This window comes from Fundulus heteroclitus, chromosome 18 (assembly GCF_011125445.2).
Source record: "Fundulus heteroclitus isolate FHET01 chromosome 18, MU-UCD_Fhet_4.1, whole genome shotgun sequence".
Lineage (NCBI taxonomy): Eukaryota > Metazoa > Chordata > Actinopteri > Cyprinodontiformes > Fundulidae > Fundulus > Fundulus heteroclitus.
This window is the reverse complement of record NC_046378.1, coordinates 2,405,379-2,431,490: the sequence shown is the minus strand read 5'-3', so window position 1 is coordinate 2,431,490 and position 26,112 is coordinate 2,405,379. Positions and strand designations below refer to the sequence as shown.

General features: G+C 40.7%; 1 protein-coding gene across 2 annotated transcripts in view; it reads left to right on the top strand.

Moving 5' to 3' along the window:
* The window catches only part of LOC105921939 (alpha-2-macroglobulin), a 50,613-nt gene extending 26,566 nt beyond the window's left edge, over positions 1-24,047 (top strand). The window contains exons 23-36 of one of the 2 annotated variants that reach the window (XM_036150109.1): positions 848-931; positions 1,114-1,290; positions 2,964-3,039; positions 5,433-5,589; positions 7,294-7,368; positions 14,231-14,393; positions 14,481-14,668; positions 15,431-15,643; positions 15,916-16,034; positions 19,865-19,955; positions 20,061-20,129; positions 20,214-20,319; positions 20,417-20,455; positions 23,851-24,047. In XM_036150109.1, coding sequence (XP_036006002.1) covers positions 848-931; positions 1,114-1,290; positions 2,964-3,039; positions 5,433-5,589; positions 7,294-7,368; positions 14,231-14,393; positions 14,481-14,668; positions 15,431-15,643; positions 15,916-16,034; positions 19,865-19,955; positions 20,061-20,129; positions 20,214-20,319; positions 20,417-20,455; positions 23,851-23,855 — 1,562 coding nt within the window. In that variant the 3' untranslated portion in view covers positions 23,856-24,047. Of the gene's footprint in view, positions 1-847; positions 932-1,113; positions 1,291-2,963; positions 3,040-5,432; positions 5,590-7,293; positions 7,369-14,230; positions 14,394-14,480; positions 14,669-15,430; positions 15,644-15,915; positions 16,035-19,864; positions 19,956-20,060; positions 20,130-20,213; positions 20,456-23,850 lie in introns of both variants that reach the window. The other variant, XR_004933269.1, reaches the window with a different exon arrangement.
* The last annotated feature ends 2,065 nt before the right edge of the window (positions 24,048-26,112 follow it).

The following is a 26,112-nucleotide window of genomic DNA, read 5'->3' as shown; positions in this document are numbered from 1 at the left end:
TGGTTGTTTGTCCTGTTTGTCTCTCTGTGTTGCCCTGCGACAGACTGGCAACCTGTCCAGGTTGTACCCCGCCTCTTGCTCGGTGAACGCTGGAGATAGGCACCAGCAACCCCTGGGATTAAGCATTTTGGAAAATGGATGGAGGAACAAATACTTAAAAGTCATAAACTGTCAGATGCAACCTGTCACAGAGACATCATCAACCACTAAGTCATAGTGGTTGACTTAGTGGTCAACCACCATTTATATATATATATATATATATATATATATATATATATATATATATATATATATATATATATATATATATGAAAAGAAAAAGGTTTAAATTTCCCCCCCAGCTATCTCATATTTTGCTTTCTCCCTTTCCTCTGCGCTTTGCTCGTGTTTCTAAGTTTCAGTTCATTATTAGAGTGTTGTTCTTCATTATGCCTCTGCGTCGCTCCTGCTGTACTTTGGTTCCTGAACAATTCCACACCTTGACAACACTAGCATTACATCAAAAGCTATTTTCTCATGTACCACTCAGAAGCACATCAAAAGTGAACTGCATGCGTCAAAAACATGATCCAACTTGACATCTCACAATTGGATTGATTGGATAGTTCTTTTGACATATACAACTCCACATATACAGCATATACAACATATACAACTCCAGTATTAGTTGTATGTCTATGACCAGACAGAAAACTGGGATAACAGTTTTAGAAACATTACAGTTTTAGAATTTTCATTAAAGCATTCATGGTTCACTGGACCAGGTCCATAATCTCTGTTTTGAAACTGCCCTTCTGTTTAGGTTTATTACTCATAACTTATGACTGTTTTTGTGGAAACTCAGGGGAAGCTTTGACTGAAGAAACCGAACTACAGCTGCCTCAAAATGTGATTGATGGATCTGGCCGTACTGCGGTATCTGTCCTAGGTAAACTGCTTCAGTCAACTGAACACAGTTTCTCCAGTTGTCTGCTTATCCTCCAGTCGTGCTGCTATATTGCAATAAACATCTTTACCATTTTTTAAACTTGCTAAATATTTCTCAAACTATCAAAAACAGGCCTCACAGTCAGTCAGATGCAATGACTTTGTTTATATGTTTTTGCACAGGCGACATTCTCGGACGCGCCCTGCAGAATCTGGATGGCCTGCTGCAGATGCCGTATGGATGTGGGGAGCAGAATATGGCACTACTGGCTCCCAACATCTATATCATTGAATATCTGCAAAGTTCACAGCAGCTGACTCCAGCCATTAAGGCAAAGGCTTCCAACTTCCTAACTAGCGGTAGGTCTCATTCCTATTTATAGCCGAGCATAAGAATCATACACTCCAAACAGAATATGTTTCATTATTAAACTGTGCAAGTAAAAACATTTTATTTTAATGCTGCTGGTGAGACATTAATTTCTTTAATGACATTAATTATGAGACAAAGGATGAATGATGAAGTTTCATTAGCTCAAAACAATAGCTGTGTCTTTCTTTATGAATTGAGAAGCACACAAAAATGTATCTAAAAATGCAATTGGTTATGATTTATATTTGATTTATCATTATTTTACAAAAGGGCAGTGTTATATTTATGCAGACTATGTATAATATTGCATTTTGTGACATTTTAATGCACATAATGACAGTTTGTAGCCTTGAAATGATGGAAGTCAGTCTCAACATCACTTTTGTTTCTTCCCCTGGGTGGTCTCACTCAGCAATGGGAACTTGCACAAAAAACTGTCAGGGTCAAAAGGTCAGCATACTAATCCAAAACATTAGACAAGCTTGCAGATCATGGTACAGAAACAAGGTCATGGTCTAGAGATCAAAAGCTCTATGCTGGTTGAAATGTGGCGATCAGACGTGGTGATGGGAAAAGGCTGGACATCTACTGGCAAGAGCTTTCCATAATCTGGCTCTGACTCAGGGGCTGTGGTTCGCTTAAGTAGTACAAGAAACAGGTGCATGGCCTGAATCTGACTGCAGTGGTGCAGGTGGGTGACGTAGAATGCAGAATGGCACAAATCATGACAAAATACATAGACCTGATTTTGAAATAGTGGAAGATTTCAATATACTGCAAGTTGTATTTAACTAACCCTGATGTGGATGCATATTGTATGATGGTTTTCTATTTGCAAATTAATATCAAACCTACTTATTTCTTTTACCTGTGAATAATGATTAAGTTAAATTTTCATCTGAGTCTGATTGTCTTGGTGAATTGTCTGGATTTTAGTCTGTTTAATCCAACAATAAATAATCACAAAAAAATTACATTAAAAATGAACAACCAAGGAGCATATGCTCAACCAAATAGAGCTACTGCTACCCCCATGTCTGCTTATTTGGCTTATTTTTCTGAAATCTCGAAAAACTAAATCTTTAAGACTTTAAGACAATGTTGGGTTTTGTTCCAGAAAGTTGTTCTTGGTGAATCTTGTAATGCAAAAGATGAGGTAAGGTGGCAACATGGTTAGCTGGAACCGTTTGAGGAAATTCTCTTTGTAGGTTTTTGCTAGCCTGTTACAATAACATAAGACAATTTTTTTTAATTTATTTTCCGTCCTCTGCTTCTTTTCTTTTTTTTTCTTTTTTTTTGTTAGCTGGATTCTGTCTGACACCTCTAACAGGGTGCGTGCTGATTCGACAAATCAGAACCTGCGCTCCACCACATGCCGCTTAGTTGTGGGATGACCCTGTTTTGCTAAACACTCGTCTGATAATTGTTTCTCCTTATGTTCAAAATCAGAAAATTTAACAACACCACCAATAAAACCAAATTTTATTGGTGTTGTTGTTAATTTTTGTTAAAGTATTAGTAGCAAAAAACCCAAAGAAATCACAAAGATAAATTTGATTTCTCCACTATTTGAAAATTAAACTCTTCTCAGGGAACTCACAAAGTTAATTCCTTATCTTTATCTTGCATCAGGTATAAACATGTTCCTGTTGTTTTACAGGCTACCAGAGGCAGCTGAACTACAAAGACAGCGAAGGTGCATACAGCACATTTGGAACTGGACCAGGAAACACTTGGTGAGAACATCACTGACCAGTCTAAACACATTCTGTCACATTGCTCATTGACGCTGTTTACACACAACAAGTCATTATATCTACAACTAAGGACCTGACATGTAACGGTCCTTAGTTCAGACTAAGGCAGGGTATCTTCCTGCACCACTGAAATAAAAGCTCTCATGTTACCTTCATTAATTACCGAGAAAGAGATTACTGATCTTATCAAAGTCAGAATTTAATAATTTCTTGCAAGAATGAGAACAGGCTACAGAACCAGACTCGTGTCCCAGGAAAGGGTTTGTTCTGCTCTAACCTGCTCCAGTCCGCTCTGTCCTTATGTATGTACACCATACTGACCTTTGGGACAGACCAGCCTCACAGAGTCTCTGAAGGTTTTTGGTCCTGTGTGAGGATCCCTTCTGCTTCAAATGCTCCACTAGTGTCCCGGTCCCCAAGAATCACACCACCACAGGGTTAAATTGTAAGATGAGGAAATGTGTATCTTAAAAAGCACATATGTAATACAGCAAGGGCTTGTTTGAGTTTTGTGGTTGTCCGAATAACCATGCATGAGCAAGAAATGGTTACAGTACCATTGCATGCTATAACACTGAAGTTTTACCCTGTAGCAGATCACCAAGAGGCTTAAGAAGGAACCAGACAATGTTTAAATATGCATCTTGTAAAGAATTGAAAGTCACTTTACATGGCTTTCAATTCAATTCAATTCAATTCAATTCCATTCAATTTTATTTATATAGCGCCAAATCATGAAACATGTCATCTCAAGGCACTTTACAAAGTCAAGTTCAATCATATTATACAGATTGGGTCAGATTATAAAGATTGGTCAAAAATGTCCTATATAAGGAAACCAGTTGATTGCATCAAAGTCCCTTTCATTGCTTTATGTAAAGAAAACTATCCTTATGAATTGGAAAAGCAAAAAAAGGCCCAGCGTCAGGGTCTGTGGCCTTCACTGGGGCTTTTGGGGCCTTGGGGTGGCCTTTACTTCTTTTTTTTATTTTATGCTTCATGGTGATACTGAGTGTCATCTCTGGAATCTCAGCCAATGCTTTGCTACCTTCCTTGTGTTTCATTTATAAAATCACTTCACTCACACTATCTGATCAGAAGTCTGCATTTTGGTCCTGCAAACAGCCCCTCAAACAAGACAGAACTGAACTGAGTGCTTTGTATGGTGACCTATATTGGCAGACGCACACCTAATTTGTCACAGACTCTCCAACTTTAAATGAGCTGCTGAAAACAGATGTAGCTTGGATGTTAGGTGCACAGCAAGGCAACACTTCCCAGAAAGTAAAATCACTTTTTTTTTTTTAACCTGTCCTGTCTGGTAGTGTAGTACTAAGAATTGTTGTCTTAATGCCCAAAACAGATTTGCTTTCACAAGTGAAGTCTTACTGCTTTTGTTAGTGTTCTGCTTGAATTATAAGGCCATTAGGGCAATGGTGGCGCAGAGGTTAAGGAGTTCAACCTACAATTGGCAGGTTGCCTGTTCAATCCCCAGCTCTGACTGTCCCCGTTGTTGTGTCCTTGGGCAAGACACTTCACCAGCAAAGCCTGCTGGTGGTGGTCAGAGGGTCCGGTGGTGCCGTTGTACGGCAGCCTTGCCTCTGTCAGTCTGCCCCAGGGCAGCTGTAGCTACTAACATAGCTCACCACTGTCAGGGTGAATGACTAAACTGTAGTGTGAAGAGCTTTGGAGGTCATCAAGACTAGTTAAAGCACTATACAAGTACAAGCCGTTTACCATTTATATGCAAAAAATTTATTAGATATTCTTTTGGGATTATTTCAAGTTTGATGGACACAGAAACGGAAAAATAAAGAGGAAGAAAAAAGAGAAAAAGACAAGGCAAAACATTTAAACTGAGAAAAGGTTACAAAAATAGAGTAGAGGAAAAAGAAAATGACAAGAAATATGCAAAGATTGAGAAGGAGTCTCCTGCATGTCTATGAGCCTCTGAGAAATTCTACATGTGTGCTTGTGGTTTGGAGAGGCACAGACTATTCACAAACCACATGTGATTTTCATCAACAATAGGGACCTAGAAAAACCAATCCAAAATGCCAGTGAGTACTAATCCAGATTATGAAAGTCCAGTAACTGAAGTCACAATCCTTGATTGTGCATGCGATCATCACTAATAGGGCTGATTCTGATTCCGAATTGCTCTTTGAGTATTTCATCAACATAAACTTGCTCCATAAACAAGGAATTCAGTGTTATTTTTTTTTTCTTTTTAACATCTGTTTGCTAACTTATGTATTCATTGCCAGTGAAAAATATCACAAAACAAAAATTTGACTTTATTTTATTGCAATTTCTCTCATCTTATTATCAGCTTTGCTCGGTAAATGCTAAATTTTCTTGTTTTTCCACAGGCTGACTGCTTTTGTTCTGAGAGCTTTCTCTAAAGCTCAGTCTTTCATTTACATCGATCCAGAAAAACTTGAACAATCAAAGACTTGGCTGATCCAAAAGCAACAAAAGACTGGTTGCTTTCAGCAGTCAGGAAAGCTCTTTAACAACAGAATGAAGGTATGATGACTTGTGAACTAGAAATGTAAAGTTTTAAGGTCTTTTAAAAGAACATAAGATGAAACAAGAACAGATGTCTGTCCCCTGTCCTTCAATGCCACTGTCTCTAAGCCATTCAACATTGTTGGTCTCACCTCAGTAGTGATATATTAAGGCAGTAAGACAGTCTCACAGCAGCTGATGCTAACACCAGACACAAATGACGTTGCTCAAGATGCTAAAGGTCGGAGTGATTGAAGCACAGGTGAGGCTTCTTGTGTAAATGGGGTCCAGTGTCTCGTTTACACAAGGATCCATGGTATTGGCAGAATGAGATGGTGGCGTTGGAGGGTGGTCAGATTGTTTGGCAGACCAGTCAAGTAGCGTAGCATAGAGGTTGAACTTGAAATCCAGAAAGATAACTGAGAAGGTGGTGTTTAAAGAAGAAGTCAGGCAGTTTAAAGAAAAGCAGGTTGGAGTTTGTGTCTCCTGTGAAACAAGGAGTTTGCTTGGAATACCTTGAACAAAGACGTCCAAATACAGAGAGGTTTTCTGGCTTGAGGTACCATGCAGGAAGAGCAGTCAGGCCTCAGCTGACCAGCAGCCAGCCCCTTATGTACTCTGGCTGATGAGATTGAACACAGGCATGCAGGAATGCTGGCTCAGCCTGACTCAACACCGCCTTCGAGTGGCCACCTAAAAACATTACAATCACAACAGCCATGGATCCTGACAGATACATTGTTTACATTTTCTCATGATGAAATCACTAGCTTCTACTGAGCATTTTCTTTTTCTTTTCTTTTATTAGATTAAAAACACATTTATAAGTGGTTAACATGAAAAATAGTTCAGCAATGTATGGAATAAAATTGGTGTATAGATCGTCTCAAAGCTTTTGACATGTAAAAAAAAAAAAAAAAAAAAAAAAAAAAAAAGCTTTTGACATGTTGGTAGATGTTTATTATTATTTTCTTTCTGTACATTAATATATTACCGCAATATCACTGATGAATAACTTGTGATTTTCAGTCATACTAAGTTCATTGAAGGTGTCTTTGAGTTTTAGGTCATTCTTTTTGGGATTTGTGCATGATTTATAGCATCTTATAACTTTTTTTTCAAAGTCTAAGCTTTGGCCACTTAAAGAACTGACTGCTCTGGTTGGTCTAAAGTTCATCTAAATATACTGCTCTAAATGATGGCTATGTATAAACTCTACACTCACCCATGTCTCAGTGAGGTCTGCAATTTCATTGATCTTATGTAATATTGACATTTTTTTATTTAATGGTTCGTTTCCTTTAGCTGTAAACTATAACTATCTATATAAAAGCAAACATTAAAATATCTCACTGTATGGCAAATCTATACAAATTTAGCTATTTGACCTTTGAATAACTGAAATAGTTAAACCATTTGACGACGTTCTTATTAATTGAGATATACCTGAAAGTTAATCTACAATAAATCACATTGCAGATGGTTATTTATGATTTTCAGCAGAGAGGCTTCTGCCTCCTGCTTTACAGTGTCTGCCGCCAGATGCCTCATTAAAGTTTGAATAACATAATTTCCTTTGTACATAGTGGCCTCTTTCTATGATTATTAGGACTGATTTTCCAGAAATCAACATTTAAATTTCAACTTAGTTATACTGTGTTCAGAACAGGTCCAGTGAACACCCACTGATACCATGATCTCTGTGATACTTTGTCTCTACAGGGTGGTGTATCTGATGAAGTGACGCTAAGTGCTTACATAACCACTGCCTTTCTGGAGATGAAAATGGCCTCAAATGTAAGATTTAAAAAAATTTAAGCTCATTTTACTCTACACCATGGTTGTTTTTTGTAAAATCATGGCCCAGGATAAAAAAAATTGAAGGAGACGGTATCTCATAATTTGAAAAACTGTTCTGATTAAAAAATGTAACCGATAGATGTGTTGAGAGGCAGAAAAAGTAAACAGCTAAACATTGTGTCATGTATACTGTGCTTCCAATCAATAACAGATGAAGGTAGCGGCCGCATGTAAAAAAAAAAAAAAAAAAAAAAAAAAAAAAAAAGACTGCTCATTTTCGCCTCAAGGGGATATTCTTTTTATTTTCAATAACCTTGAGAATTAGTGTCATTTATAAAGCATTGTTAGACCTGGAAATACTTTATAAACAGGATAATGGTAAATTTTAAAATTTTTAGGATTTTCTCACATTCCAATATGTATATACGTCTTTGACAAATTTAGTTTCAATCTTCTTTAATCTTAATTTGAAGATTGTTATGCGCAAGGAGCTGGACCCCAAGTGCAGAGAACTAGGCGTGGGGAAAAAGGTGCAATCAACAGTTTATTTAGTCCTTTAGGGAAGCAGGGAGAGGTGGTGTATCCGGAAGCTGGGGCTGGTCAAGGAGGAAGGAAGGCTCACGAGGGTAGCAGCTGGAGATGTGGTAGGCGGGTGGTGTGGCTCGGTGGCAGGTGGCTGGTGTGGCTCGGTGGCTGGTGTGGCTCGGTGGCTGGTGTGGCTCGGTGGCTGGTGTGGCTCGGTGGCTGGTGTGGCTCGGTGGCAGGTGGCTGGAGCGGAGTTGAATCCTAGGAAGACAGGACAAAGGTTACTTTGTGGAAAAAACACAGCAGAGTCTGAAAAAGAACGCTTTCTCCAGAGGAGAATGTTGGTTGATCTACCAACTAGCAGTGACCATCTGGCAGTGAGCACACAGGAAGCCAGGCTTTAAATACTGCTCCAGATGAGGATCAGACTCAGGTGTGTGCAGCCAGCTCCTCCCCAAGCCACACCTATCCGAGAGAGAGCACACCTAACCACACCCACACAGTCACAAACACCACAGTACCCCCCGTCTAAACGACGCCTCCAGGCGTCTTTCCAGGCTTGTCAGGGAACTCCTGGTAGAAGTCATCCAATAACTGCTGACTAAGAATGAGACGACGGGAAATCCAGGACCGCTCCTCCGGACCGTAGCCTTCCCAGTCCACGAGGTACTGGAAACCACGACCCCGACGCCTCACATCCAAGATCTTGTGGACAATGAAGGCAGGATGGCCATCAATAGTCAGGGCGGGAGGAGGGGGTTCGGCCGGAGGGCTAAGGGCACTGGAGGACATAGGCTTAAGCAGAGAAACATGGAAGGTCGGGTGAACGTGCATGGAGTCCGGCAATCTCAATCTCACAGCAGAAGGATTGATGATTTTCTCCACCTCAAATGGGCCAATGTAACGGGGGGCGAGCTTCCGGGACTCGACCTGGAGGGGGAGATTCCGTGTGGATAGCCATACCTTCTGACCCGGTTAGTACCGGGGGGCAGGAGAACGATGTTTGTCTGCGAGCACCTGGTTGCGGTGGGCAGAACGGGTGAGGGCTGCTCGGGTGGCTCTCCACCCTTCTTGAACTCGGCGAAGATGGGCACGGACCGAAGGCACAGCAACATTACGTTCCTGGGTAGGGAACAGAGGAGGCTGAAAACCATTAGCTGCCATGAATGGGGACATACCTGTGGCCGAGCTGACCAGGGAGTTGTGGGCATATTCAATCCATGGCAACTGGATGCTCCATGAGGAGGGATGCCTGGCAGAAACACACCGGAGAGCGGACTCCAAGTCCTGGTTGGCCCGCTCTGTCTAGCCGTTAGACTGAGGGTGGTATCCGGAGGTTAAGCTGGGGGTAGCACCAATAGCTTGGCAAAAAGCCCGCCACACTTGGGAGGCAAATTGGGGGCCTCGGTCTGAAACAATGTCCACAGGAATCCCATGAATCCTAAACACATGTGAGACCAGAAGGTCTGCAGTCTCGAGGGCAGTGGGTAACTTGAGGAGAGGGATGAAATGAACAGACTTCGAGAAACGGTCAACAATAGTGAGGATGACAGTGTTACCTCTAGAAGGTGGTAGTCCGGTAACGAAATCCACAGCTATGTGTGACCATGGGCGACTGGGGACGGGCAGAGGCTGTAAGAGACCAGCAGGTGGGCGATGTGAAGCCTTACTACGAGCACAGACAGAGCAGGCAGCCACAAACTCCCTAGTGTCCCGAGTCATGCCCGGCCACCAGAAGCTTTGCTGGAGGAACTGAAGGGTACGTTGAAAACCAGGATGACAGGTGAGTGTGGAGGCATGTCCCCACTGCAATACTTGAGAGCGAGCTGTTTCAGGAACATACAGGCGATCAGCCGGACCACCACCAGGATCGGGCGAGGTTTGTTGAGCTGCCCGTACTATGGACTCAATTTCCCACTGCGCTGCTCCCACAAAACACGTAGATGGCAGGATGGGCACTGGTTCAGAAGAGACCGAATCTGGGGAAAATTGCCGTGAAAAAGCATCAGCCTTGAGGTTGCGGGTGCCTGGGCGATAAGAGAGTGTGAAGTTAAAGCGGCTAAGGAATAGGGACCAGCGAGCTTGACGTGAATTTAGGCGTTTGGCAGAATGGAGATAAGCCAGATTTTTATGGTCTGTCCAGATGAGGAACGGATGTTTGGATCCTTCCAGCCAGTGCCGCCACTCTTGTAAAGCCAACACAATAGCCAACAGCTCACGATTCCCAACATCATAGTTTTGTTCAGCTGCCGAGAGTCGCCTGGAGAAGAATGCACAGGGGTGAAGCTTGTGAGTCTCTGGATGGCGCTGAGAGAGGACGGCACCCACTCCTGACTCAGAGGCGTCTACTTCCAGCACAAACTGTCTGGAAGAGTCAGGGTGGAGGAGCACTGGTAAACAGTTTCTTAAGTCTCTGAAAGGCTTGCTCAGCCTCAGTTGGCCACGAGAACGGGATACTGTTGGAGGTGAGTTTGGTAAGAGGGGCAGCTACTCTGCTATAGTTTCGGATGAACCTGCGGTAAAAGTTGGCAAACCCAAGAAAGCGCTGCAGTTGCTTGCGTGAGATGGGGGTAGGCCACTCTACTACAGCTTTGATTTTGACCGGATCTGGTTGAAGTTGACCCTTGGCAACTATATAACCTAGAAAACTGACTGACGGCTGGTGGAAGTCGCATTTCTCTGGTTTTACAAATAACTTGTTCTCTAGAAGGCGCCGCAGTACGAGGCGAACGTGCTGGATGTGCTCCTCTAGTGAGCGTGAAAAAGATTAAAATGTCATCCAGGTACACGTACACGAAATGAGTTAGCATGTCTCGGAGAACATAATTTATGAGGGCTTGGAAGACAGCCGGCGCGTTTGTGAGACCAAAAGGCATCACCAGATACTCAAAATGCCCTAAAGGGGTGTTAAATACGGTCTTCCATTCATCTCCTTCACATATCCGAACTAAATGGTACGCGTTGCGGAGGTCGAGCTTGGTAAAAACTTGGGCGTGACATAAAGGCTCAAAAGAGGGATCACTAAGGGGCAGTGGATACTTGTTCTTTACTGTAATGTCATTCAATCCTCTGTAATCTATACAAGGGCGAAGAGTCTTGTCCTTCTTCTCAACAAAGAAGAAACCTGCACCTAACGGGGAGGAAGGGGGACGGATTAGGCCTGCTGCCAGGGAGGAGTTGATATATTGCTCCATGACATCTTTCTCAGGCCGGGATATGTTATAAAGACGGCTAACAGGGAATTTGGCACCAGGGAGGAGGTCTATGGCACAATCATATGGTCGATGGGGAGGTAGGGACAGAGCTAGATCTTTGCTAAAGACTGCTGCCAGGTCATGATAAACTGAAGGGACACTAGTAACATCGGGAGGAGAATATGGGGTAGGGGGTAGGGTGCTGGTGGTGGGTAAGGCGGCATGGAGACAGAAAGAGTGGCAGTGTACGCTCCAACCGATGATGGAGGAAGTCTGCCAATCTATATTGGGGTTATGGAGTTTTAACCAAGGGAGACCTAAAACCACTGGAGACACAGGAGAAGGAAGGACATTTAACTGAATCCTCTCCCGGTGGTTACCTGAAATCACTAGAGAAATGGGTTTGGTACGATGAGTTATAGTGGCTAGAAGTCTGCCATCTAGTGCATTTGCATTTAAGGGTTTGGTAAGAGGCTCGAGAGGAATTTTCAGCTGATTCGCTAGTTCTATGTCAATAAAATTGTCGTCTGCTCCAGAATCCACTAGTGCTAAACAGGGTAAAGTAATCCCTGCAAAAGTAAGAGAGGCAGACACATTAACACGAGGAGGAGAGCTGGACTTAGAGGTGGTTTGGCTCACCAGGGCACTCTCCCCTACTGGTGAGCCCGGTCTTTTGGTATGTGGGAGCAGGTAGCTATAAAATGACCCGTCTGGCCACAGTAAAGGCAGAGTTTTGCTTGCATCCGCCGTTGGCGTTCTTCTGGAGTTAAGCGGGCCCGCCCAACCTGCTTGGGTTGCTCCCCTGAGCCAGAAGGAGGTCTACTGGGACCCGGGGGGCTGACAGATGTACTCAGATGCGACTGAGCTTGGGAAAAGGTGAGGGGGAAACTAGCAGTAGCTCGAATCTTGCCGGTCTTTTCCCTACTCCTCTCCCTCAAGCGGTTGTCAATACGAATTGACAGTGAAATTAACTCGTCTAATGAGTTAGGCATCTCACGAGAAACTAAATCATCTTTAATCTGGTCAGAGAGACCATTAACAAAAACTGCTCGCAATGCCCTGACGTCCCACCCACTCTCAGCGGCTAAGATGCGAAAATAGAATAGGATGGTCAAAAACACGGCGTAACTCAGAAGAAAAAGCTTCAAAAGACTGAAGGGCATCAGATCCCCCCCCTCCCATAAAGCAGTTACCCACTGACCCGCCTTACCTCTAAGTAGATTAATAACATAAGCTATTCAAGAGCGGTCATCTGGATAACTGCTGATCAAAAACCAGGGAACACTGTAAAAAAAAAAAGACTACAGGAGCCTAAATCTCCAGAGTAACATTCAGGTGGTGGAACAAAAGGTTCCTTAGCTGTTTGCAGGGGAAGTACTTGGGCCTGAGGAGGGGGAGGATTACTCACTGCTGCTGGGGCTTCTGATGGAGCAGTTTGAGTGGGCAGCTGGGAAGAAATGAGGGCTACCTTGTGACTCAAGTCCCGCAGAAGTCTCATGGCTTCATTGAGTAGCTGGTCATGCTTTCCAATTAAAATCCCTTGGTTGGAGAGGGCTTTCCGGAGATCGTCTGGGTCCGCTGGGTCCATAGTTTGGCCAGATGGTACTGTTATGAGCAAGGAGCTGGACCCCAAGTGCAGAGAACCAGGCGTGGGGAAAAAGGTGCAATCAACAGTTTATTTAGTCCTTTAGGGAAGCAGGGAGAGGTGGTGTCTCCGGAAGCTGGGGCTGGTCAAGGAGGAAGGAAGGCTCACGAGGGTAGCAGCTGGAGATGTGGTAGGCGGGTGGTGTGGCTCGGTGGCAGGTGGCTGGTGTGGCTCGGTGGCAGGTGGCTGGTGGCTGGAGCGGAGTTGAATCCTAGGAAGACAGGACAAAGGTTACTTTGTGGAAAAAACACAGCAGAGTCTGAAAAAGAACGCTTTCTCTAGAGGAGAATGTTGGTTGATCTACCAACTAGCAGTGACCATCTGGCAGTGAGCACACAGGAAGCCAGGCTTTAAATACTGCTCCAGATGAGGATCAGATTCAGGTGTGTGCAGCCAGCTCCTCCCCAAGCCACACCTATCCGAGAGAGAGCACACCTAACCACACCCACACAGTCACAAACACCACAAAGATGTTCCTTCTGAGATTAATGTTTTTTATCTGGACTTGAATCAAATAAAAATTTAGTTTGACAGCAATTATATGAATAATTTGATTGTTCCAGTTTTAATTAAGACTTTACCACAGATTATGTATAAATGTAGAAATAATTATTGATGGGCCAGTTGTTTGTTGAAATTACTTGTCAATGTCACTGAAAACAGAAAATGTATTGAGTTTAAAAATAAAACTTTTACACATCTTTAATATCTTTTGGGAGATGACTTTATCAGTTCCCATGAAAAACACACAAAAAAAAAGTTTCTCATTGAACCTGACAGTTTAAAGTGTCTTAGGAAGCCTATATTTTCAGAAAACGTTGTTAACACAACTTGCATTACTAAAACAGCTATACGTGTTCCCCATAGAATACTGAGAATGGTGAAACTCTGTGATGTCTAAAAGGCTCCCATCATTTCCAAATCCAGCATGTTTCACGTCAAAAGAATAAAGCAGAGCAACGTGTTGCAATACGCCTTCCTGTTATCTTGCTCTCAGTCTGGTCTCTCTGGCTTTATTTCCAACAAATCAAACATGTTCTGCCTATCTGATGTACTCATTCCTGATCTATCCATTCTCGTAACTCCCAAAGAGAACCTCAACATCTTCATGTCTGCTACATCAAACTCTGTTTCCTGTCTCTTCCTCAATGCCATTGTCTCTGAACAAGAGAACATTGCTGGCCTAATCGCAGTTTTCTAAAACAGTTATTCAGTCTAGGCAGAAAAAAGATCATATGTTAATGTTTTTACCGGCTAGTATCTAAAATTTTGCAATTTTTTTGCATGTCAGCCCATACCACTACTATAGTTTGCGGGCTGTGTAACCTCGCAAGGATAAGTAATTTAATAACTGTTAAATTAATTAATAAATTACTTACCTGATCTATAGTCCTTTTTAGACTAAATGTGAACAACAATCCTTGTTGTTAAAAAAGGGCTATTAAATTTCCTCAAGCCGTGGAATTCATTTTAGTTGTATTTTCTTATATCAAAGGATTCTGTGGTGAAACAGAGCCTGTCGTGCCTCAAAGAGTTCGTCAATGACTTCAGCAACACCTACACCACAGCACTGCTGGCGTACGTCTTCACGCTGGCAGGAGACATGGAGACCAGAGCTCACCTTCTGCAGCACCTCGACTCTGTTGCCATCAAAGATGGTGAGTCATGTTTTTGCTGAAAAACTATTGATCATTTCATTGCTGTAACCCAGTGTTTAGTCCTGTTTGTTTTTCACTGTTTTTAAGGTGGTTTCATCCACTGGTCTCAGACAGCAACAGAAAAATCTGCTTCTCTGTCTGTGGAGATCAGCTCCTATGTGCTGCTGGCCAAACTCTCTGCCTCCCACACTACTGAAGACCGGGGTTATGCCTCAGGGATTGTTCGGTGGTTGACAACCCAGCAGAACCATTATGGAGGATTCTCCTCAACTCAGGTACTGGATTTGTGTTTATAAGTCCACACTGTTTTACATCACACCCAAAAACTTTACATGTTTTCACAGAAAAGGGGATTCTTAAAATGTCTGGAGAAAGAATCGATGGACAATGTGTGCTATTTCATTTGATTTGTTTTTGGATATTTACCACGTTACCTAGTGCTTCTAGAGGTCCAAAACTATTTTTTTTCTTTCAGAGTGTCCATGCAGGGTTTCCAACAGCAAAGGGAAATGGAAAAACCTTTTCTAAGATATGAAGTTAATCAGGACTTTCAGATACCTCAAACGTTCCTCGAAAGAGACAATGAAGAGTTTGTAACGGTGGTGTAATGATAAACTCCTGACTTTTACCTAAGTACACCTCTGAAGTCTTATTAACAAGCTGGCACGCAGAGAAATGCTGGTTGGAACTGGAAAGCTGCTCCACTGTTCAAAAGAATCCAAGGATTTACAGTTTTATGCAATTCTTTGAAGTTCCATTCTTAATGGTTTCATAGTTTTCAAAGGCTCTAAATCATTAAAATGTAGAAAATAAACAAAATCTAAAGACATGCTGCAGCTGAACTTTCAACTCTGATTAATTAGAATGCAATATCTTCAGATGCCTAAATCTGCCTCCGTCTGGAAATAATACAGTATTATTGTTACGCTGACGGGTTTGATCCTTTAAAAAGTTATATTTTAGTCCTATTCACACTGCTTGATCATACCAGCACAGATATGGCTCAGAGCAAACGTCATACATTTTTTACCTCATAGGACACAGTGGTGGCTCTTCAGGCTCTGTCCCTCTACTCCAGTCTGGTGTTCAGCCCTGAAGGTACCAGCACAGTGACGGTTCAGTCTCCCAGCGGTCAGCTGGTTTTTGATGTAAACCCAGGGAACAAACTGCTCTATCAGGAGAAGATGCTGCAGGACGTAGCGGGAAAGTACAGCCTGGAGGTGAAGGGGAGTGCATGTGCCTCTGTGCAGGTTAGTTACAGCATCCACATTATGAAGGAAAGTGACTTTTGTTATTTTTAATATTTATGAAACAAGGAAAATATTTTTTTGTAATTTTAATCTAGTTGTATTCCTTTGAATGTATATGATGGAAAAGATAATAAAGCCACGAGAACACCACAGCTGGCTTTATTATTATGAGGGTTTTATACGTATGCATATTTCAGAGATGCCTGGGCCAACTGAAATAAATTGGTTTAGATTTTATTAATTATTAAACCTTGCTGTGTTACTTTTCTCAGATTTCTCAGCACTACAACATCCCACCTCCTCCTGATGCCACCACTATGAGTGTGGAGGTTTTGACAGAATACGACTCCTCTCACAGACCCCCCAAAGTCACCCTGATGCTCAGTTCACAGTAAGTCATAAAAAAGGTAAATATTTGAAACAGAGGATGTAGTATCAATTCAATCCAATTCAATTATCTCTTTAGCGCCAATTCACAACACATATCATGTCAAGGCTCTTTACAAAGTCAAATTCAATCAAACCAGACAGATTGGTCAATAGGTTTCCTATCTAAGGAAACCGAGCAGATTACAGGACTGTCTCAGAAAATTAGAATATTGTGATAAAGTTCTTTATTTTCTGTTTTTTTTTTTACTTCAAGGCTGGACTATTATAATTTTACTACAACGAGGTGAACAAAATGCAGTTAACATTTATCCTACTTTAGCTTCCCTTCATTGGTTCCCTGTTAAATCCAGAATAGAATTTAAAATCCTCTTTCTCACATATAAAGCCCTTAATAATCAAGCAACAGGTTTCTTGTTAAAAGGGAGTTTTCCTCTCCACTGTCGTTTAATGCATGATCAGTATGAGGCGTTGCTGCAAAGCCATCGATATTGCAGACGACTGTCACTGTGGCTCTACGCTCTTTCAGGAGGAGTGAATGCTACCTATCAAGACAATGTACAGGACTGTCTCAGAAAATTAGAATATTGTGATAAAGTTCTTTATTTTCTGTAATGCAATTAAAAAACATGAAATGTCATACATTCTGGATTCATTACAAATCAACTGAAATATCGCAAGCCTTTTATTGTTTTAATATCGCTGATTATGGCTTACAGCTTAAGAAACCCAAATATCCTATCTCAAAATATTAGAATACCGTGAAAAAGTATACTAGTAGGCTATTCAACTAATCACTTGAATCGTCTAATTAACTCGAAACACCCGCAAGGGTTTCCTGAGCCTTGAAAAACACTCAGCTTGGTTCAGTAAACTAAATCACAAGTATGGGGAAGACTGCTGATCTGACTGCTGTCCAGAAGACCATCATTGACACCCTCCATCAGGAGGGTAAGACACAAAAAGAAATTTCTCAAAGAGCAGGCTGTTCACAGAGTGCAGTTTCAAAGCACATTCACAAAAAGTGTGTTGGAAGGGGGAAATGTGGCAGGAAACGCTGCACAACCAAGAGAGGTGACCGCAGCCTAAACAGCATTGTGAAGAAGAGCCGCTTCCAGAATTTGGGGGAGCTTCAAAGACAGTGGACTGAAGCTGGAGTCCAGGTATCAAAAGCCACTGTTCACAGACGTGTCCGGGAAATGGGCTACAATAGCCGTATTCCCATGGTCAAGCCACTTCTGAACTCAAGACAACGGAAGGAGCGTCTGACTTGGGCTATGGAAAAGAAGCACTGGAAAGTTGCAGAGTGGTCCAAAGTCCTCTTTTCAGACGAAAGCAAGTTTTGTATGTCATTTGGTAGTCAAGGCGCCAGAGTCTGGAGAAAGGCTGGAAAAGCGCAAAATCCAAGTTGCTTGAAATCCAGTGTGAAGTTCCCACAGTCAACGATGGTTTGGGGAGCCATGTCAGCTGCTGGTGTTGGTCCACTATGTTTCATCAAGTCCAGAGTAAATGATGTAGCTGTGTACCAAGAGATTTTAGAGCACTACATGCTTCCATCTGCTGAAAAGCTCTATGGAGATGATGATTTCATTTTCCAGCATGATCTGGCACCTGCCCACAGTGCCAAAACCACCAGTAACTGGTGTAGTGACCATGGCATTACTGTCCTTGATTGGCCTGCCAATTCCCCTGACCTGAACCCCATAGAGAATTTGTGGGGTATTGTGAAGAAGAAGCTGAAAGACACCAGAGCCAACAATGCAAATGAGCTAAAGGCCGCTATTGAAGCATCCTGGGCATCCATAACACCTCAGCAATGCCACAGGCTGATTGCCTCCATGCCACGCCGCATTGATGCAGTAATCTGTGCAAAAGGATTCCCAACCAACTACTGAGTGCATTAATGGACATTTTCAAATGTTTGATTTTGTTTTGCTATTATAATTTTTTTTTACTTGGTCTGAGGAAATATTCTAATATTTTGAGATAGGATTTTTGAGTTTTCTTCAGCTGTAAGCCATAATCAGCGATATTAAAACAATAAAAGGCTTGCGATATTTCAGTTGATTTGTAATGAATCCAGAATGTATGACATTTCATGTTTTTAATTGCATTACAGAAAATAAAGAACTTTATCACAATATTCTAATTTTCTGAGACAGTCCTGTACATTGTCTTGATAGGTAGCATTCACTCCTCCTGAAAGAGCGTAGAGCCACAGTGACAGTCGTCTGCAATATCGATGGCTTTGCAGCAATGCCTCATACTGATCATGCATTAAACGACAGTGGAGAGGAAAACTCCCTTTTAACAAGAAACCTGTTGCTTGATTATTAAGGGCTTTATATGTGAGAAAGAGGATTTTAAATTCTATTCTGGATTTAACAGGGAACCAATGAAGGGAAGCTAAAGTAGGATAAATGTTAACTGCATTTTGTGCACCTCGTTGTAGTAAAATTATAATAGTCCAGCCTTGAAGTATCAAATGTAGCACTGAGATCTAACAGACTCTTGGTCAAAACAATTCAAGCACAGATCAGGTTCTATAGTTGGCTCCAATGCTGCTTTACTTACTGAGGATGTAGTAAATATATTTGGAAGGATAGCAATGATTTTATTTTTAATTGATTCAATATTATTTATTTAAAAAAATCCCATAAATTCATTACTGCTGAGAGGTTGTCAGCATGTTGGAGAACTAACAAATCCAGTCATTCCTAGAGAGAAGAGCTGCACTGTCAAAAGTGGGATGGATCAGACCATGTTTTCCCAAGAAAGCTAGCCAATTATCAACGTAGCCCAAACAATCTGAAGATCCTGGAGGGATAAAGGTACTGCAATGGTTGACAGAGTGATCCACGGCAGCTCCTCTTTAAGCTCCAGCTGTCAGGATCCCCAGGGGTTTGATTACTTCTTGTAGCTCCCTGGGGATCCTGCAGCTTTATACTTTGTACGTTTGGTATTGTTTCGGTCATTAGTTTACTCTGTTTTTATGTTAGTATTTATCTTAAGAGTGCATTCTTGTAATCGTTAGATCTGGTTCCTGTTTTAGTTCGATTCTGTTCTTTATTATTTCAGTAGATTTTTATCTCCTGCCTACTCGTTCTTAGTTTAGTTAGATTTTTTTCCCCTCATGTCTGGAAATGTTCCCTATTAGATTTTGTTATCCTCCTGCCGCTGCCAGTTCATTGTGCCCCTTCGCCCTGCAGCCTTATTGCCTTTACTCCGTTCACCTGTGTTAATTTGCTCCATCTGCTGTTCCTTCTGTCCCCTTCCCTTTAAGTTCAGCCAGTTCTGTCACACTCATTGTTAGGTCCTCCGTCATGCTACCCTGTTCTGGTCTCATCCGTGCCATGTCCCTGGCTCTCTGTCAGACTTGTGAGCCTTGTTTGTTAATTTAATGAATCTTCACACTTATTGTGTGACTGCCAAGCTCTTGTCTGCACTTCGGTCCAGTTCCAACAAAGTTGACACCAGCCTGCGAGGAAGACTGGCAGCAGGTGTGTCGGAACACACTGCTTAGCTCCCCCCTCATGGACAACTGCAGCTCCTGAAAAGATCAAGAAAACACACTTGGACACAAACAACCCCAGATCCCTGATATAACCTGGTTTATAAATTCATAAATAAAATGAAATAATACAGGCTATGTACGTACAAACACTTGTTTTCTTAATAAGATGCTACTTAGTTTTTACCTTTAGTATAATGTAATGTTTTCCTGGCCTTCATGGACATTTTTTTGTTTATATAGATAATGAAATTACTATACAAATTTAGACTATTTCTCCACCGTAACTACTACATAACAGCATATTTATTGTTGTGTTCCAGGTACAATGGAAAAGAGGGCAATACTAACATGGTGATCCTGGACATTGCCTTGCTGTCAGGATTTATCCCTGACCCGCAGTCGTTGAAGAATGTGAGTTAAAACAAGGACTTTTTCCTGAGCACAGGTGTTAATAGAACACTGGACCTGTTTCTCACAGTGACTGTGATACTAAGACTGCTGAATGTCTTCTTACAGCTTGAATATGCTCTGCTGGTGGATCGTGTTGAACACAAGAACAACCATGTTATTGTGTATTTACAGGGGGTAAGACCAATCACCATCTCAGAATAAGACATTGGCAAACGAATTTATCACGAACAGTGAATTATATTTTTATCTTCTCTTCAGCTGACGAAGGGCCTACCAGTCAACCACAGCTTGGTGCTCCTACAGCAGGTCCCTGTGCAGAACCTCAAACCAGCAGTCATTGCCCTCTATGACTACTACCAGCCCAGTAACTCCTCATACAGAGAACACATTTTAACACAGTCTACCTTGGATAAACAATGAACATTTCTCATTTTCAATTAATATTTTTCTTTCTTGTCTAGCTGACCGGGCTGACAGGGAATACATTGTGGCTAATCAAGGTAACAAATACATCTACCAATTTATGAAACAGCCTCTCAAAAACTTCACAAACTTTAATCTTTTAGAGTTATTTGAATGCACCATATATATATATATATATATATATATATATATATATATATATATATATATATATATATATATATTCAATTCAATTCAATTCAATTTTATTTATATAGCGCCAAATCATGAAACATGTCATCTCAAGGCACTTTACAAAGTCAAGTTCAATCATATTATACAGATTGGGTCAGATTATACAGATTGGTCAAAAATGTCTTATATAAGGAAACCAGTTGATTGCATCAAAGTCCCGACAAGCAGCATTCACTCCTGGGGAAGCGTAGAGCCACAGGAAGAGTCATCTGCATTGTACATGGCTTTGCTGCAATCCCTCATACTGAGCAAGCATGAAGCGACAGTGGGAAGAAAAACCACCCATTAGTGGGAAGGAAAAACCTCCGGCAGAACCGGGCTCAGTATGAACGGTCATCTGCCTCGACCGACTGGGGTTACAGAAGACAGAACAGAGACACAACAAGAGAAACAAAAAAGCACAGAAGCACACATTGATCTAGTAATCTGTTCTACATTAGATGGTAGTAGCGGGTGAGCCGTCTTCTCTGGATGATGTCACAGTTAACAGAACGCCAGACCAGGTGTACCTACTATGAAGAGAAAAGAGAGAGAACAGAAAGTTAAAGCAGAAATGACAACACATAATGCATAATTGAAGAACAGTAGAACTCAATAGAGTGAGAAAATTAGATCCTGATATACTCCAGTAGCCTAAGCCTATAGCAGTAAAACTAAAAAGGTAGCTGAGAGTAACATGAGCCACTAGTTATAATTTTTGTGAAAAAGAAAAGTTTTAAGCCTAGTCTTAAAAGTAGACAGGGTGTCTGCCTCACGGACCAAAACTGGGAGTTGGTTCCACAGGAGAGGAGCCTGATAGCTAAAGGATCTGCCTCCCATTCTACTTTTAGAGACTCTAGGAACCACCAGCAGACCTGCAGTCTGAGAGCGAAGTGCTCTGTTAGGAACATACGGGGTAATCAGAGCTCTGATATATGATGGAGTTTGATTATTAAGGGCTTTATACGTTAGAAGAAGAATTTTAAATTATATTCTTGATTTAACAGGAAGCCAATGAAGGGAAGCTAAAATTGGAGAAATATGATCCCTCTTGTTGATTTTCATCAGAACTCTTGCTGCAGCATTTTGGATCAGCTGAAGGCTTTGAATTGCATTTTGTGGACTTCCTGATAGTAAAGAATTACAATAGTCCAGCCTTGAAGTAACAAATGCATGGACCAGTTTTTCAGCATCACTCCTGGACAGAATGTTTCTAATTTTGGCGATATTCCGGAGGTGAAAAAAGGAAACTCTGGAAACCTGTTTCAATATGGGATTTAAATGACATGTCTTGGTCAAAAATAACACCAAGATTTTTTACTTTATTACCAGAGGCCAGGTTAATGCCACCCAGATTAAGTGATTGGTTAAGAAGTTTATTTTTTGAGGACTCTGGCCCAAAGATTACAACTTCGGTCTTGTTAGAATTTAGATGCAGGAAATTTAAAGTCATCCAGCTTTTGATGTCATCAAGACATGACTGCAGTCGAAGTAATTGATTGGATTCATCAGGATTTATGGATAAATATAGCTGAGTATCATCAGCATAACAGTGGAAACTAATCCCATGCTGTCTGATAATTTTGCCTATCGGAAGCATATATATAGTAAATAGAATTGGTCCAAGGACTGAACCCTGTGGTACTCCACAGGTGACCCTAGAGTTTGAGGAAGATTTATTATTAACATGAACAAATTGGAATCTGTCTGACAGATAAGATTTAAACCAGCCTAATGCTTTCCCCTTAATCCCTACAGTATGTTCAAGTCTTTGTAGGAAAATATTGTGATCAACTGTATCAAACGCAGCACTGAGATCTAACAGGACAAGTATAGACACAAGTCAATTATCTGAGGCCATGAGAATATCATTAGTGGCCTTCACCAGAGCTGTTTCAGTGCTATGATGAGCTCTGAAGCCTGACTGAAACTCCTCAAGTAGGTCATTACTTTGTAAATGTTCACAAAGTTGATTAGCAACTACTTTCTCAAGAATTTTAGATAAGAAAAGAAGATTAGATATAGGTCTGTAATTTACTAACTCATCTTGATCAAGAGAAGGTTTCTTAAGTAAAGGTTTAATAACAGCTACTTTCAAAATCTGTGGTACATATCCATTTACTAAGGATAGATTAATCATGTCTAAAATAGTGCCACTGATCAAAGGGAATATGTCCTTAAACAACTTGGTTGGGATTGGGTCTAACATACAGGTAGAAGGTTTAGATGAAGCTAAAATTTTAGATAGCTCAGAAAGCTCTACTGCTTCTAAACAGTTCAAACACTGCACAGATTCTAAAGATTCCTCCAATGCTGCCTCACTTACTGAGGACGAGGTAATCATGTTTGGGAGGATGCCAATTATTTTATTTTTAATGGCATCGATTTTATTTATGAAGAATCCCATAAAATCATTACTACTAAGAGCTAAGGGAATGGATGGATCAACAGAGCTGTGGCTCTGGGTAAGTTTGGCAACTGTACTAAAGAAAAATCTAGGATTATTTTTATTCTCTTCAATTAATGATGAAAAATATGCTGCTCTAACTCTGCGGAGGGTCTTGTTATACAACAATAGTCTGTCCCTCCAGATTAAGTAGGATTCCTCTTGGTGTGTAGAGCGCCATTTTCTCTCCAATTTCCTAACATTGTGCTTCAAGGAACGCAGCTCTGAATTAAACCAAGGAGCCAGCTTCCTGTGAATAATCACCTTCTTTTTCAAGGGAGCTACATTGTCTAATGCAAAACGCAATGAGGAAGTCACATTGTTAGCAAAGGTATCGATTTGTGAATGGGAAGAAACAGCAATGCTGCCATCTACAGGGCATTTCTGCAATACTGAGGATATTAAAAAGGGGACAGACACTTTAAGTTTTGATACAGCATTATCCGATAAAAATCTACTATAATGGAACCCTCTTTTGGGGGTGGAGAACTCAGTTAGATTAAACTCAAACGTTATTAAAAAATGATCAGACTGGACAGGGTTGTGAGAGAATACTGTTAATTCTTCACAATCAATGCCATATGTCAGAACAAGGTCTAAAGTATGGAGTATATATATATATATATATATATATAAATGTGTGTGTGTATATATCAGGGGTACACTACACTACAGTACTTCTGTGTTAAGGAATAAAATATAATATTTGAGATAATATTTGGTTATTTTAAAGACTCAACTTAGTAGTTATGTAATGTTTTATGGAAGTCCGATGTAGTATTTTATGTTAATTATTTTATTTTACTTCTACAGCTTGAGGAATGAACCTAATCTTATGGCCACCAGGGATTCCAGCACCATATTGACTGAAAATCAAGTATTTTCTCCAAATACTTTTAAATGTTTTTGATCCACTATAAATCTTTTTGTTACAGTCTATGTTACACTCTAATTATGTTTTATTTTTGTATGCAACTAAAACATTAATAAAATATGAAGATAAAATAACCCTTGAAAATGTCTTTGTGCCATGACTATGATATTCCACTGTATGAGGCAAATCAGTGTGAGTCTACTTCAGAATTGCTTGGGTAAAGCCTCAGAGGGCAGTTAATTTACATTAACATTTTAGCGTTGAATAAAAAACAATAAAAAAATTTAATCCCAATGATAGATTTTAGTTTTTGCAGTTTTTGATATATATGTTATGACCTGTGTTGTGCCCTCAGGATTGGCTGATTCTAAATATTACTTAAAACTTAAATACTAATTCTAATTAATACCTAAAATCATTCACCAAAAATCACCATAAATGTAACTGTATTATCAGAAAGTATTAGAACTGTATTAACCAATACTTTGATAACATCACAGGAAAAATATGCAATATTATTTTATAAAAGACAGTGACAGGCAAAGCCAATTATAGGCTTTATCTGCATAGAAGTGAATTTTTAAGCACCTGAATCCAAGCACCTGTAGATGTCTGTCTGTGACGCAAAGACCCAGGAGGGTCCGCCAACTGCAGAACCCTGTAGCCCGGGGCCTCCTGGAGCCTGTAGCCCGGGGCCTCCTGGAGCCTCCTGGAGCCTCCTGTTTTCCTCTTCCATCGTCGGCCTCCAAGGTTCCAGACAAAAGATTCCAGACAAAATGAAGCCAATCATACCAACAGTGCTTTGGATTTTCATAGTTTTGCCCTGTGCCTAAGTATACTTTAGAAGTTTTGCTTTAGTCACAGGTTTGCTACCGCACCCATCTATCCATTTTCTTACAGATTTTTGAAATATCTATGTTCAAAGTCCTAAAACTGTAGGAATGCATAGCCATACACTCATAGCCAATTTTGGTGTAAATACTTTAATATTAGTTAACAAGGGACTGAGAATTCTTTAAATCACATTCTGGAAACAATGTTGAACTCTGACCGGCAAGAATGTGTAAGAAACCCTGTCTTTACCCAGCTTACCTGTACTCACACTTTTTGCAGGCTGCTGCCCTTCCCCAATGGCTGACCTCCTTTTTAAAATAGTTTATGTGTAGATTTTATTCACTTTAAGGGCAAAGAGTAAAGTGTTTAGTGACTGTTTAAACAGATATTTCTACCTAAAGATTTTTGACCTCAGACCAAACAAAAGCTTAGACTCTGTTGCAGACTACACTGCATGTTGTAACAAGGGTCAAACATATTCAATTCAATATTATTTATATAGACAAATATCTTTGTCTCTTATGACCTAAGACTGTCTGAGTGTACATTTACCTTTGTACTATTCTATTGAAACACATGGAACATTTGCTGCCCTTAAAGAGTGCACAAAAACAGCTTTTTAAAGATGGCTAAAAAGATAGATAATATACCAATACTGACACTGTCCCAGAAATTGCTTTGCCCAAAACCTCTATGCTGTTATCTGCTAAAAGAAAGGCCTCTACAATTGTGTTTATGCCCCTCACTTCTAATGCTAATGTGCAATGTGGGGGTTATTTTGTTACAGTAACAGTCATACTTTACTAAAATACACTGCATGCAAATTAACTTTTTTATCACAAGGTGTTATTGCTTCAGATGTTTTGTTACATGAGAGAAAAGTCTACTCAGTTTCCTGTAATGTGGTCAGTAAGTGTTTGCATAACAAACTCAAACATACCTCACTGTTTAAAGGGCACTGTTGCACAACTTTGTTAACCGTAAGTCCAATGCTTTCTATAAAAGACAGCTTATATCAATGACCACAAAGAGTACATATTGGTAAAAGCAGGGTCAGCTAGGAACATACAGCGGGAAATTAAAGAATATATTTGGACATACATAAAATAGATATTGACAGCATGTATCTGCTTGAGAAGCTTTACTTTGCTCTTGTTATAGGCAACAGAGCAAAAATTTGATCACAGTACTGTACTTCTAAACACTTGCAATTCAATTCAATTTTATTTATACAACTCCAATTTATGATACATGTCATCTCAAGGCACTTTACAAAGTCAAATTCAATCAAATTATGCAGATTGGTCAAAAAGTTTACTATCTAAGGAAACCCAGTAGATTGTATCAAGTCTTGACAAGCAGCATTC